Source organism: Ctenopharyngodon idella, chromosome 15 (genome assembly GCF_019924925.1).
Source record: "Ctenopharyngodon idella isolate HZGC_01 chromosome 15, HZGC01, whole genome shotgun sequence".
NCBI classification, from domain to species: domain Eukaryota; kingdom Metazoa; phylum Chordata; class Actinopteri; order Cypriniformes; family Xenocyprididae; genus Ctenopharyngodon; species Ctenopharyngodon idella.
Genome location: NC_067234.1, coordinates 17171556 through 17187168, shown reverse-complemented (window position 1 = coordinate 17187168; position 15613 = coordinate 17171556). Strand labels below are relative to the sequence as shown.

At 36.5% G+C, this 15613-nt stretch overlaps 1 protein-coding gene across 2 annotated transcripts in view; it reads right to left on the bottom strand.

Annotated features, from left to right (window-relative positions):
* Positions 1–2694: 2694 nt before the first annotated feature.
* nf1a (neurofibromin 1a) overlaps positions 2695–15613 on the bottom strand; it is a 93147-nt gene continuing 80228 nt past the window's right edge. The window contains exons 48-59 of one of the 2 annotated variants that reach the window (XM_051861368.1): positions 15124–15255; positions 14911–15046; positions 14628–14791; positions 14407–14529; positions 13642–13760; positions 13351–13451; positions 11830–11972; positions 11480–11526; positions 9047–9263; positions 8503–8580; positions 7948–8001; positions 2695–5351 (exon numbers count right to left, since the gene is read on the bottom strand). In XM_051861368.1, the coding sequence (XP_051717328.1) occupies positions 5209–5351; positions 7948–8001; positions 8503–8580; positions 9047–9263; positions 11480–11526; positions 11830–11972; positions 13351–13451; positions 13642–13760; positions 14407–14529; positions 14628–14791; positions 14911–15046; positions 15124–15255 (1457 nt within the window). In that variant the 3' untranslated portion in view covers positions 2695–5208. The remainder of the gene's footprint in view (positions 5352–7947; positions 8002–8502; positions 8581–9046; positions 9264–11479; positions 11527–11829; positions 11973–13350; positions 13452–13641; positions 13761–14406; positions 14530–14627; positions 14792–14910; positions 15047–15123; positions 15256–15613) is intronic. The other variant, XM_051861370.1, reaches the window with a different exon arrangement.

Below are 15613 nucleotides of genomic sequence, written 5' to 3'. Positions count from 1 at the left end.
AGCTGATCAAATCTCGCGATACGTCCGCTCTCACTGTAAATGTGTGGAAATGTCGCGAGATCATAGTGGTCTCGGACTTCGCGAGGCTGTTGAGGACGTAATATTATTGTTAAGTTATCATAATTTAGGGAATTATACCGTGACAGATTTAAAATAGATCCAAGAAACAGTAACTCAAAATATGTTTTTAGTTAAAATTAAAAGAGCAGCACTTATTTGGTGTTATATTACATCGTTAGCTTCTAAACTTTGAACTTTGCCCCTGTATATGATAACGTCTGGTACACTTCAGCATATTGGAGGTTTGTCATATTTTGAAAGATATGTTATCTGTTTGTGACCCGTCAAACAGTGTGTATTCTCTCATTTAAACTATTTTAAAAAGCGTTTAAGGAATATTACTGTATAATTATTATACACGCAATTTGTATGACCTCATATTGAGAGACAATGGGATATTTAAGAAAACCTGGAAAAAAAAAAAAAAAGCAAAAACGTGATTAAAACTGAGACAAACTTAAATAAATTCTGAACTTGCAAAGTACCTATATGTTAAAAATATATTCATATATTAAAAATCATATGAAAAAAAAATAGGTTAAAGTTCATCCATGATATTTGACAGTTTCCCTAATGCATGTGTACATTATCTATATGTAACCCCTCTACACAGGTCCTACTCGCCCCGCTCTGCGCGGGTCTCGAACCTGGGTCCCCGGCATGGGAGTCGGACACTCTAACGAGGAGGCTAAAGGCTGTAACCTCTAGTGTCAGTCGCTAGAGCAGGGATACTCAAGTTCGGAGCCAAGAGGGCCGCACTTAAACCACATAAAATGCAAAGGGCCACAAAATTACAACTTGTATCGCAAAACTTTTATTTAGGCCTAGAACATGAAAAAAAATGTATTCATACTCAGAGTATGAAAAAAAATTCCAAAATGCATAAGAAAAACATTATCGAACAAATAAACTTAACAAGAACTGATGAAAAGAAGTCCTTATTCCTAGTAAAAAGTCTGCATTGTTATTACAAGTAATTTCAGGTCTGGCTTTTCCTCAATTTTTATACTCCATTGCACCTTTTTTAATATTTTTTATAGTGCCTATTTATATTCAGGCTCACTTTACAAAGGTTTCATTAGGACTATTGTCATTAATTATTACCTCTACCGTTAAATTAGGTCAGAATCCCAATTTTTATTTTTTTTCAGTCACAGTCTCAAGCATTTGATAGCGTGCGCAAACACAGGCGTTTGACACATGCACACCAGAACGATTCATTCTTGTCCAGTCTCTGCACTTTTGCTGGTTGCTGGTACCTTTAATCCCCTCACACAAGCGCTTGTTAACACGGGTGGCTATTGTGTTTGTTGATGTTCCGTCTTCTCCGTTTCTATTCAGACTGTGAAACAACGGCTGTTTCAGTGTTGACACCTTGTGGACAAACTATAAGTGCAAAAACTATTCAAAGCGCACATGCAAAGTGACGTACATTTATTGTTGGTTGTGGTTAGAAAAACCGCGCTGTGCGTCTACCCTGTGCGCGTTCTGTGCTGCTGATGACTATGTGCGTCATGCGCAGTGTACACGTAAGAACCGAAGTAATATTAACAGTCATTTTGAATGCAAATTATAATAAAAATACATTTATGTTTAGCATGACGCGGGCCACAAATTTAATGCTGACGGGCCGGATGAGGCCCGCGGGCCGCCTATTGAGTACCCCCGTGCTAGAGCATCTCATAGATCAGAGGAGTGAGGTTTACTCGCACAGCGCCTCCATTACACTCACCCCCCTAAACCTCACTTCCACCCGGGTCACGGCACCAATGTAACCCCTCACCCAGGTCCTACTCGCCCCGCTCTGCGCAGGTCTCGAACCCGGGTCTCCGCCGTGGGAGTTGGACACTCTAACAAGGAAGCTAAAGACTGAAACCTCTAGTGTCAGTTGCTAGAGCATCTCATAGATCAGAGGAGTGAGGTTTACTCGCACAGCGACTACTAGCTGGCCTCCGTTACATATACACATTATTTAGCTTGTGAAATGACAATTTCACAACTGATAATTAACAAAGACAAAAGATTTGGGTCCTCCCAAATGTTTTTGAGCCACCAAATTGTCTTCTTAGTATTTGCATTAACAAAGTTTTTTTTTTTTTTTTTTTAAGTTATATTTATAGGCTTTTTATGCCTTTATTCAGATAGGACAGTAGAGAGCAGGCAGGAAAGCATTGAGAGGGCACAGGATCGACAAAGGACCTCAAAACAGGAATTGAACTCGGGTCGCCATGAACGCATTTGCACCACGTGTCAGCGCACTAACCCCTAGGCTATCGGCACCAACACAAAGTTGGTTTTTAACTGTTATTTTGAATCAAATGCAATATTACAAATATTATATTACAAATATATTATTATATTACAAAACCAAACTATCAACTGTTAGCTCCTTTACCATGAGAAATTGAGATTGTAGAGCAGATGGAGTTGTTCGAGTCAATGAGTTTAAGCCACAGAATATTTTCTGCATTTAAATTTCATTACAAGTCAGGTTATAGTCAAGTTTTCTGATACATTTTTCAATGAAACTTCAAATCACTAAATCTTTTGGTGTTCACGCAGATTTAAAGTTTCCAATGTGATAAACATCTGATGAACTACAGAATAAAAATTTCACATTGAACAGCACAGTAACAGGGTTGAGGGAAACTTTTATTACGAACACTGGTATAATTAAATTGCCATGTTATACATGTACAGCAACTAACCGCTTTACAAAAAAGCAAGTAATACAATATCACATATATTTACACTTGTATTTATATACCTTCCGATTTTACACAAACATATTTACAGGTGACAGATACATTGTTTACAGATGACCAATGCAATTAAAAATCTGGCAAATGCATCAGACAAACACACATCTTGAATTATATAAAATAAACCACTTTTTAAGTCTGTTTATGATGAGTACATAAGACAGTTTAATTACATATGCAATTTAAAAGGCTTAGGGGACATGTCATGTGTCTAACCGCTGTTATGGCAGTCAAGACTGTGCCTTCATTATGGTCTTAAAGTATTGAAATATCAGATTAGGTCAGTTTTATATTGGTTGTAGCAATGCAACATCTAAGATTCAAGAGAAAGGAGTTATATTCTTGTTATTTAGAGTAATGGACACAAAAAAAGGCAAATCTTACACTTCAAACACTCAATTGGGTCATTTACGTTCCTTCATATTTTTAGTTTGCTTTAAAAAAAAAAAAAAAAAAAAAAGTGTACATTTGACATGGATTGATGCAAAATTCACCATTACGACATGTAAAGCAGGAATAAACATTTCAAGTTTCATTTTTGATCATAACAAAACACTGATCTGAAATCTGCTTAGTGCCCTAAAATAGCCACAAGTCAGGATGAATGTACATTTTTGGATCTGCAAGAGAGCACGGCTGTAAAACAAAGAAAAATGTAAAATAAATCTACAGATAAAATGGAAAAATGACATCGATTTGGTCCCAATTTTAAGTGTGAAACATCTGGTACTCGTGTATTTCAAAGAAAAAACAAAAAATTAAAATTATGCATAAATATTCCGTCCTCAAACATTTGGCAGGTACCCTTTTTTAGTAATACAAGTTTCCCTTTCATAAGAATTTCAAAGAGCAAACGCATGTACTTTGAGTTTGTTAATAGGTACACCACCACTTCCTCCTCGTAGATTTGCAGATCGACGTAATAATGACAGAAAAATAATGCAGAAAACAAATATTGCACACAAAAATCGGCCACTTGTACTGCTAATGGCATCTTAATTCAAACTTAAATGGCACTTAAATTGTTTAATTTAGCGATTCACTGGTTAGGTGCCAAGTGAGAAAACAATTACATTAAATGCCAAAAACATTGTTACAAAGCTAGTGAGAACTGTGTGGAAGAAATAATTATTTTAAGGCATACAACATAGACAAGACAGACATAAAAATATACAAAATGGAGTTCACAACAGTTTCCCCTCACAATATTGCAAACTAGTCTTTGGTGCAATGTTACTATGTCAGCGTGTGGTGGGATGGGGATTTCTGTGCCGTACGTGAGCCGTTAGTGAGACGGGAACGGGGGAAGGTAAAAGTGTGCACGGATATTTCCTGATCACACACTTTAATCATGTGCAATTTGTACACACACATATAGTGTTCAACGAAACAAATAAAAAAAAGAACATATTGCACCACAGTGAGACGATGAATATTAATGCCAATTTGTCGTGTTTGATTTGTGCATTTTGGGAAAATACTACATACGGATACATACCGATCCGCTGAATCGTTTGACGACTGATGATATAACGATCGCAAAGCAAACCTTCATGTGACTCCGAAAAGATTATCTACATTTACAGAATAAATATTTAGATGCTGCAATATGATATTCTCATATTTCATGGTCACATGGTACTGTTTACACCGTAGCGACGTATGAACAATATGGTAAATGTTAAAGCCGCAACACGTTTTCATAATTAGTACCTGTTTTCCCTTCCTTAGCAAGGTCTTGCCTATTTTACAAACTATACACAGCTGAAAACCCTGACAAAGGCACACAATGGATAAAATAAGAACCCAAAACATGTGATCGTTATTATCGTCAATAGTATAGTACACGTGTCATCTTTCTGTGTATACACCTGGATCACCATCCAGATTTCAAGCATGTGGATATCAGGACAGGACAGGCCGCACGTCCATCCCATGGCGGGTCCAGGACTAAATGGAAAAAGGCCGGATGCCAAGCCAAGATAATGAGCCTGTGAGTCTCCACACGGTTGGTCAACTGTTTGCTGTAGTGGTTAATCAGATCAGATCAGTTTCTCATTTATGTGTTTCTTTCAGACATCGATGAGGACATAATCTCAAGTTTGTGCAAAACGAAGAGTGGACGCCTCAATTTAGCATTTCAATGTGGTCAGTCCCAAGACATTTTTGATGTTGAGTGCAACACGGAGAGTTCAGTGCATTCTCCAGACTGGTTCATTTAGGCAAGTATGTGGCAAGCTTCAACTGGTATATAAAAAAAACAAAAAAACAAACACTCAAGCGGTTCTTCAATGCAAGAACCTTGTTAAACCGGACGACAGAAAACAAAAAGGATTCGTGGAGAAGAACGATGGCCGCGGAGTAGTTAGAAACGCTTCAAATCTTCTCAGACGATCTTTTTGATGCTTGGCCGTTTGAAGCTGCCTGCACTGCGCTGCTTCTGTACCTGGCTGGCTGACCCGTGTCGCGTTCGCCCACTGGTGGAGAGACTCGAGGTGGGAGAAATCTCAACGTTCTCCTTGTCGATGCCTGCAGGAGAGAGATGTTATGTAACACCACTGAGTGCATAACTGTAGCCTATTTCCTATTTAAAACCTTAAAATTGAATCAATTACCTTCACAATATTTTATCTTAATTTAAATTTATCAAAAGTAAAAAATATTGTCAAACAATAACTAAAGCATCAGATTTCACAGACGTGCTTTGACATGGAGTCTGGCTGTAAATACACGTACTGATCAGTAGGTGTCTCAGTGCACAACATTATCACTCTCATGTAGGGATCCTGTGAGCGTTCATGATAGTGTGAAACGTGAGTGTGCTTTTAAAATGTGCCTGTTGTTCTTGTGTCAATTATTAAAAGGTCTATATCAGCATTACTATTCTCATTAGGTTCAAATTCCCCAACTATAATAAAATAAATAAACTATAAAAGGCTTTTCACACTGGGTTAATATCTTTAACACTTTTTAAAGGTTGTTAACACAGCTTTTAACTTTGGGTTATGGTGCCTTGCTCGGTGCTAAATTTCAACTGTGGAAAACCATGCGGTCCTGTAATAGACAGCCAATCATAAACTGTCTCAAATATCAATTTTAAATATATTTAAATAAATATTTGTAATGTTACACACACACACACACACACACATATATATATATATAAAAATTAAAAATATTTAATTATATTTAGAGATATATATAAAATTGAAAAATGAATTCAATTCAATATATATATATATATATATATATTGAATTGAATTCATTTTTCATGGGACGCGTGTGAGATCCGCGTCATGTGCAGCTGCGGCAGCTCTTAAAGGGACAGCAATCACTAATGCCGTCTGTCACTGAAAATAATGAAAGAACAAAGGTAACAGAAAATAACTCACTGCTCTTGACTAAAGAACTTTTATAGCTTTAATAATGATTATCTATATTTAATATCTATATTAGGCTATAAATCATGCAGTGCAGACTGTTCAGTAACCTTATTCAATTTCTGTATTTTTCCTATCTGTGAGACAGGTAGGTACACAGGTAAATATGACATTTATTATGGGTTTATGTGAGGATTGTTCTAAGTTCACTTAAATTAAAAGTTGTTATATTTTTGAAGCCTAATAAATGTAAAAAAAAAAAATGATATAGCTTTCAGTTACACTGTAATGTTGAATGGCTATAATTCATGTTTAAAATTGGGGAAAAAAATCAATATCATGGAGACATCAGTAGCAGTATAAGTATCAGTGACACTGGCCTTCATTCATAAACAAGTTTACTGTCTTCATGTTGTTTCTTTATGTTGTTTCAATTTGGAGATTAACTGTGAAATTATTACATTATAAAATATATTAAAACCGTATAAAAACGTAAGTAATGTTTTGGACTACTCTCACTAACCGTAAAGATTCCTGAGGAACACACTGTTTCGCAATAGCAAAAAGGGTCTTAGTGTATTTTTGGCAAATGGTGTTTTTAATTGCAATTAATCACAAAAAAAAAATTAATCAATGTGATTAATCAAGTTATTTTTTTTTAATCGATTGACAGATTGATGATGTATATAAGGTTCTATCTGACATTTTTGTCAAAATTGAGTTATTTACATATTCTTATTCTGTGACAACTTATTTACATTATGTGATTTTTTTTAATGTTGTGTGCATTTTGGAACTTTATTTAAAAAAATAAAAAGGTTCTATCTACAAAGCTGAATGGAATATAATGGAATAATATATATATATATATATATATATATATATATATACACACACACACACACACACACACACACACACAGTCAGACCAAAGTGTATTCAGACACCTTGAACATTTCATTCATTAATACAGTTTATTCACTATAGTTTAAAAAAATGGTAATAAAACATGACGAGATCTCAGAGTTAAACTGTGTCAGAAAACATTAATCTTAATTATGTCAGATAACACTTAAGCAAAACATGTTCAGGTCAAAGTGTCTGAATAATTTTTGGTTCCAAATGTTTATCAATTTTACTGGTAGTCCACTGTATGAAGAATTTTTGAGTATAATATGTCACAGTTTACTTTATTTTGCTATCCTCACTTACATAAATGAACTATAGTGTCCTGAACACACTAGTAAAAATATATCAAAAATATCTGAATAATTTTTGGTTTGACTGTACATACATACATACATATATACATACATATATATATATATATATATATATTATTTTATTACACATATAATACAAGAATTATATTTAATTAAAATTATATTAAATTAAGAATAATAAAATATTTTGAAAACATTTTTTAAACATTTATTATAAATTTAAAAAATTAAGAGAGGTAAGTAACCAAGCGTAAAGTAACTAAGGGTTAAAAATGGCACAATTTCAAGTGTGAAAAGCCTTTAACGATGCTTTTAAAACTGCAAATGTTCCTCAGCTGTGTATGTAAGTGTTTGGCTAATACCAGGCCCTTGTGATCTCTCTTCACAGTTCCTGTTAAAGTAGCCCCTCTTGCTTTGATCTCACAGTAGCATCTACTACTGACTCCAGCAGCAGATTTACAATTCAAACACTCTACGAATGGCAGCAACTGCTTTATTCACACAACGGAGGTCGATGAGTACCTGGGAGGACGAGGTGAGGTGGGAATACAGCCGACTTAGAGCAAGGCAGACAGGCTTCACACAGAGAGAGTAGAAAAGAAAAGAAAAGAAAAAAAAAAAAAAAAAGACATGAGTGACACATTCACAACTCAAAAGAGGACAGGAAGGACAGATGAATGGAAGAAATAGAAACTCAAAATAAAAATATGGCAGCTTACAGATACATCTGATTGCATTTTACTCTTAACGTTCTGCTGAACTGTAAAGCTAAGAAGCAGTTGATATTAGCTCAAAAAGCAGATTAAATTTATATCAAAAGGAGAAATTAGTGAGAAGGAAGGTGATTTAGTGCTTTCTGGATCATCTAATGACTTCTGTTACATATATGTGTATATAGAAATACCTCCATTATGATTATACACCCTTTAACGGCCAATTTAAACTGAATAGTATCACACTGCCACCACTGAAAAAAAGTAAAGACAAGAAATAGGCACTTAAATAAGTTACCACAGTTTGCAAACTATAGAACTGGACATTAATTGCCCAACACAGCTCTATAGTTTAGGTTTGTACCAGCTGTTTTCGGTGGCACCTCCTCTGTGGTTCGTGGATGGGAGAGAGTTGGGGACCGTCTATAAACTATAGGGCCCTCTGAACCGACAGCACATTCCCAATGAAAAGGAGACAGAATGCAGTGAGGTTAATGAAGATACAAACGCAAAGCAAAGGTGTCAAATGCACACACAACCACTGTCAAAGCCCTGCACGGTGGTCTAGTCTTCGTCTTGCACATCTAGCAAAGCCCGAGAAACTGTAAACTGGCCACGCTTTTGGATATGAAAGCAGACAGAAAAGCGCTGATGACTGCGATTCCAAACTGCAGCGTGGATACAGCTGTTACTGTGTTATTTTTTAATGCTAGGGAATGTTGCAATGACATTACATGTGTTAGCGTGATGGCTACTCACGGCTCACTAATCACGATTACGCGAGCGGGTGTGAGTAGCTCGGGAAGAGTGCGACGTGTGAAGTTAAGTGAGCGACTACGTACTAATTTGCGTCTGCATGTGTGAATTAGGGAATGAGTGCGCGTACGATGCAGGACGTGAGCACTGACCTGGTGAGTGCTGTGAGGTGGCGAGGGACGTCATGGAGTTGGACAGGTTGAGGTTGGCCGTGATGCTGAGCTGACTCTGGACAGTGGGCGGGTACGGAGAGGTGGGTGTGCGTAGTGACTCCTCCCCTCCTTCTTCCTCAATGCCAGGAAGGTAGGTGTCAATCAAAGCATCTAGGAATTTAACCACAAGCTCGGCATAGTCTGGGATCTGGGTTTGCTGTTGGAGAGAGAAAAAGCAGGTGTGATTAATAATCAGTCAGCATTATCGTATTTGGTCCTTAGTAGGGCTGGGAGAATAAATCGATTCATCTCAATTCGTGGATTCTTTCTGAGATTTTCCAAATGCATTGTGCTGAATGAATCGATTCTGAGCTTAGTTTTTAACAGCAGATGGCGCTCTAGGCTAGTTTTTAACCACACGCTCAAATGCTCACTAAGAAGAGCGCTCGTGCATCTGGCTATGTTCCGTTGCATTATTCAAGGTATGACAGCATATTAAAAACAGGATTTCCAATCGAATGAAAAATGATCTCTTTTTCCAGTATATAAAAATATGTTGCTAAAAATGAATAACAACAACAACAAACCATAATTTATATAATACATTTTATATAATTAAACCTTAAAAGTGCAATGTGTACATTTTAGGAGGATCTATTGACAGAAATGCAATATAATATACATAACTACATTTTCAGTGGTGTATAAAGATGTTACATAATGAACTGTTATGTTTTTATTACCTTAGAATGAGCCATTTCTATCTACATACACTGCGGGTCCCCTTACATGTTAAGTCGCCATTTTGCACCGTCATGTTTCTACAGTAGCCCTAAACGGACAAACTGCTCTACAGATCGCGTTTGCTTGACTGGCTACTCTCTGCTGTCTCAGATAACGACATCTTTGTCCTGTGTTGGCCACCGTAGCGTCTCTATATTGCAATTCGCAACCTCACCGCTAGATGTCGCTAAAATTTACACACTGAAGTTTTGGTGATGAAGTCAGTTAGTATATTGGCCGGGCAAGTAAAACTCAGAATTAGTGTTCTGATAAGGCTAGCAAAATAAATAAATATTTTTCCAGCACACATTTTAATTCATATAATTAAAACAGACTTTTTAAGTAATTTAAATAATTAAATAATTCAAATATTAAAACATGTTACAGTAAAAATATTGGCAAGGCTAGTAGAAAACATTGTGAAGAAAGAAAACATTTTATGAAAAAAAATTTCCAGCACATAAAAATGTGTTTAAAAATATATAATTATTAAATTAATATAAAGATAATTGAATTTTAGGTAACACTTTGCTATGGGGAACAAATATTCAATATTAACTACGACTTTTGCCTCAATATAATAATGTCATTTATTACTCACCCTCATGCCTCATGTGAGTACAGTGGTTCAATATTAATATTATAAAGCGACGAGAATACTTTTTGTGCGGCAAAACCCCCCCCCAAAAAACGACTTTTTAACAATATCTAGCTGATTTTAAAACACTGCTTCATGAAGCTTAGGAGCTTTACGAATCAAATCAGCGGTTCGGAGCGCCATAGTCACGTGATTTCAGCAGTTTGGTGGTTTGATACGCGAACCGAATCACTGATTTGACTCAAAAGATTCATAACGCTCCGAAGCTTCATGAAGCAGTGTTTTGAAATCAGCCATCACTAGAAATTGTTAAAAAGTCATTATTTTATTTTTTTGCTGCACAAAAAATATTCTCGTGGCTTTATAATATTAATATTGAACCACATGAACTGATTTAAATATGTTTTTAGTACATTAATGGATCTTGAGAGAGGAAATGTCATTGCTGGCTATGCAGGCCTCACTGAGCCATCGGATTTCATCAAAAATATCTTAATTTGTGTTCCGAAGATGAACGAAGGTCTTACAGTTGTGGAACGGCATGAGGGTGAGTAATAAATGACATTATTTTCATTTTTGGGTGAACTAACCCTTTAATATGTGCTTTACAAGTACTAATAAACTCCCAATATGCAAGCTAATAAGCAACTAGTTAAAAATGAAAATTGTTCCCCATACTAAAGTGTTACCGAATTTTAAAGTGATTAATATAATAATTTAAATATTATAACATGTTACAGTAAAAATATTGGCAGGGCAAGTAAAAACCTGCATTATGACAAGGCTAGAGGAAACAAATCATTATTGCTGAGCCATGAAAGAAGGAAAACACTTCCTTCAGCGAGGGATACATAAGCAATACATCTCTGTCATTTATGCCTTCTTAAACCACACAGCAGAACTGTGGGAGAGTAACAGGCCGGAGACACCGGACGGGCGCGGGAGATGTTTGGGAAAGCCGTTTTGGTCAATAAATCTAGAAAGCAGCACACAATTCCTTCACTGCACTCCGTTGGAAAATGAAAAGCGTTTATGGGAGCAGTTAATCATACCTTAGAGAAGGGCCCGGCAAACCTCCAAAGGCCGTTGAAACCGAAGCCTGTGAGATAGAGAGAGAGGGGACAGCAGAGATAAGATGACAGAGAAAGAGAGTGATGGAGAATTGAGAGAAAAAAGGGGGAATTAGGTCAGACATCTGAAGGTGAAGTAACACTAAACCCTCTAAACTAGGGTTGGCAATAGTTTAAACTATAGGCATAATTTCACAATGCACAATTCAATAATAACTAACAAATAAATTAATGCATTAAGTTGAAAGCCCTACTTTTTAGATAATTAAGAAAACATCTGCCAAGAAATCTGAATGTTAATAAATGACTGGAGAGATTGCACTAGGCTTTACTCTGCAAGCAGGAAGGCTGGTATTGAGGGGGAGACTCCTCATGATAGACCACGTTCTGAATGATGCCGTGGACGGGGTTCAGGAGGTTGGGGTCCTGGCACATGGACAGGACGGTGCTTAACTTGGAGTCCAGCAGGTTGTGTCTATGATAACAATGACACAGACAGAATGAATGTTGAAGTACAGGGCCAGTACCAAATATACAACCGACAAGATAATTATCGTGAAGGTTGCAAAAGCTAATGACTGAAGATTATCTAAGCGGATCTGAAAAGCTTGTTGCTAGGTAGGTGTAGTACAAAACAAAAAACACATTATTGAAATATTTTCTCATGGTATTCAATAGGCTAGTGGGTCATTATTTAAATTGTGTTTTACATGTATTACACCCATGGGTATGAATCACTTTGATTATAGTGACAGTTATGAATCATGATGTGGCTGTAATTACACGGAAATAGTAATACTTTCCGTGTTTTTAAATAAATATTTCCTGGTATTTCAAGATAAATTAATCTCCGGCATTAACAAAAATTGTGGCATTGTTTCCGTATCTAGTATATTTATATACACTTCAATTACACAAACATACACTACCACTCAAAAGTCTGTAGTCAGTAAAATGTTTTGTTGTTGAAAAAATTTTTGTACTTTTATTCAGCAAGGATGCATTAAATTGATCAAAAGTGACAGTGAAGACATTCATAACGTAACAAAAGATTGCCATTTTAAATAAATCTGGTTCTTTTGAACTTTATATTCAAAGAATCCTGGTTTGCAATCACAGGAATGAATTACATTTTAAAATATAAAACAGTTATTTAATTGTAATAACATTTGATAATATTACAGTTGTTTTGTAAACTTTATTTAGTTTTGTAATATGACATTTGTTTTTGTTTTTTTCAGAACAAAAAGGTCCAAAAAGGTACAGTATACCAAATGTATAAAAATAAGGGAAATATTACAATTTTTACTGCATTTTTCATCAAATAAATGCAGCCATGGTTAGCATAAGATATTTCCAAAAATCCTACCGACCCCAAACTGAACAATAATGTTCCAGTATCATAGCCAAGTCATTTATGAACAAATGAATTGAGAGAATATATCAACAAATGTTCATTTTACAATTGTAATAAATAAATAATATTAAATATTTTAGTTTATAGTTTTTTACATTTAATAATATTAAATTATATAATATTTAATATTACATTTAAAAAAAATTAAACATTAAAACATTCCATCATGTTGGATAATTTTACAAAAACAAAATAAAATACTGAAATCTATAAAAAAAAATAAAAAAGATTTTTGTTTTCACCGTGGCTAAAGGTAAACGGAGCTGCATAACCCATAATGCTTATTTCTATTCTCTATAAGTTTCTGATTCTATTTACTGAAAAACATCAAGGTCAACATTTAACCCTGAATCCTGTGAAATGTTTTTAGCGTTGGAAACAGATTAATGGATCTTGACTGAGTGATGTGTTGGTATATAATATGGCAGACACTCACACTACTGGAAAGACCTTGGGGAAGACCACACTGGCCTCAGCCAAATACTCGTACAGGATCCGCTGATGAAACTCATCCGTAGTGTATTTCACCAGCGTGGCCTGCAATAAAAAAATAAATTACAGTACATGACGTATAAAAAAATGTCATAGCTTGAAAAAGAAAATGAATCATCTTAATTTAACTTTCTTGTGCTACACAAAGAAAATGCAAAAAAACTTTCTATATACAATTTCAAACATAATTCCACCTGCAAGAGGATTTCAAGCGCAAGATCAAGTGAGCACACACCAGTACAGTGAGGAGCAGCGTCTGGATCTTCGGGTCTGTGAGAACATTCTCATCCAGGAGGACGTTGGACTCGGACACGGACACTTTGCGTAAATGGGAGTTGGCTATTCGCTGGGTTTCTGGAATGAAGAAGAGCTTTCAATCTCTCATGCCTAATCATTATTTACACATAGGCCTTGTTTATACCTGGTATTATGATGCATTTTGGTTGATCGGATCACAAGTGGACGACACTAAATACATGTGCAAACGGGGTCTAAAACATTTGGGCTTCAAGAAGTAGTTGAAAACTCATTCAACCGGATTGCTTTCGTAGTGTAGACGCTCATGTGGTCGAATGTGCTCAAACAGCCACAAACGACCTTCTACTCTCCATCTACTGACCTAATACGTAAACATTATGGGAAGCGCTCTAGCCAGATGGGATTTAAACTATATTGGCTAGAGACCCAAGTTTGGTTTAAAGACAAAAAAAAATGTACCAAGCACAGTGTTCTCTCACAAGCTTATTTTGTCCATTAGATGGAAAGATCTGAAAAAAAGCCATACACTTACCTGCCCATAGACCCTCCCCTCGAAGAAATCAGGACAGAAGTGATTGAAAGTGGACAAAAAAAGATGGATTAAAACACCAGGTGTGAACGGGTGTGTCTCTTTTGTCTACTTGTGATCCGATCGACCAAAACGCATCTTAATACCAGGTGTAAACAGGATAGATCAGCACTGGCCATCACACACTTGATTGCTTAGTGCAGAAAAACTCACCGATCTCATAGTCGTTTTCAGAAACCCGTCTCATCTTTGGAGGTGTAGTGATGCCCGACTCCATGTCTGGTCTCTTCGGGGCTTTCGAGTCCGATATTAGGTGATCGAAGCTCTTTCTAGTGCCTAGAATGAACATAAAAACACGCAAATATGATGATAAAGTAAAGCGGGAGCGTGTTCAAAAACCACTTTGAAAGGATGAAGCCACAGACCGCTCATACCCAGTAGTTTCTTTGCATTGGCCTGCGACGGCTGGCCCATGTCCACGCTCATGGATTTGCGTGGGCGAAGGCTGGTCTGTCCCATTGCAGAGTACGGAGGTGCAAGGCTGCGCTCTGACACTTTTGGAGAAGCCCAGGGCTGGTTTTCACGCAGTAGCCTGACACTTCAGAGTGTTAGAATCAACAAAACAAAGAGTCAATACAGTGTGGTTGGAAAGGCAAGTGAATCTTAGAAAGAAAACGGGAAAATCCAAACCTGTTTGATGAAAAGAAAAGTTCTCACCTGCATCCAGGTTCCGTTTCGAACACCGTGAATGTGTCCATTGGAAAGTTCTCCATGGTAACTTCTGAAAGCAGCAATGACTTCCTGTGCTTTAGACTGCAGCGGCTCCTCACCTCCTCAGATACTGTGAGCAAAGCTGAAACACAAACATCCACTTTAGATGTTTTCATCAGAATTTAAATACAAAACACTTCATAACAGGCTTTAAATTACCCGCCAGATACGCCACACTCTGCGTGTTCACTTCAAACTTGTCACAGCTGCGGTGTTTTCCCACCAGGCCCAGGAGTGTATGAAGGATACGGACCGTCCTCGCCACCGTGGTGGAAGAAGGATGTCTGTATCCTACAAGAAGAACAGACGAAGATGAGGAACCAGAGAGAAGGAAGACATTTTACTGATCAACACATAAATGCTCAATGTGATCAATCGCTAAAACCTCTCAATACATTAATTGGTCTGTTGATAAATTTATATTGATGTCAGTAATGACTTAGATCATCAATATAGAATCCGCTTGTTACGTCGTGACGTAAGGAACGCTGTTTCTGGGTCCAAGCCTCGACTCGTTTCACTTGAGAATGGCATCTCCACGCCCGTTTATGAGCGCTATTTATTCATATTAAACATTTAACATTTTAAAGTTAAACATTTAAAATACTTAGTCTACACAACAGTCTCCGTGCTCACAGATATTAATATT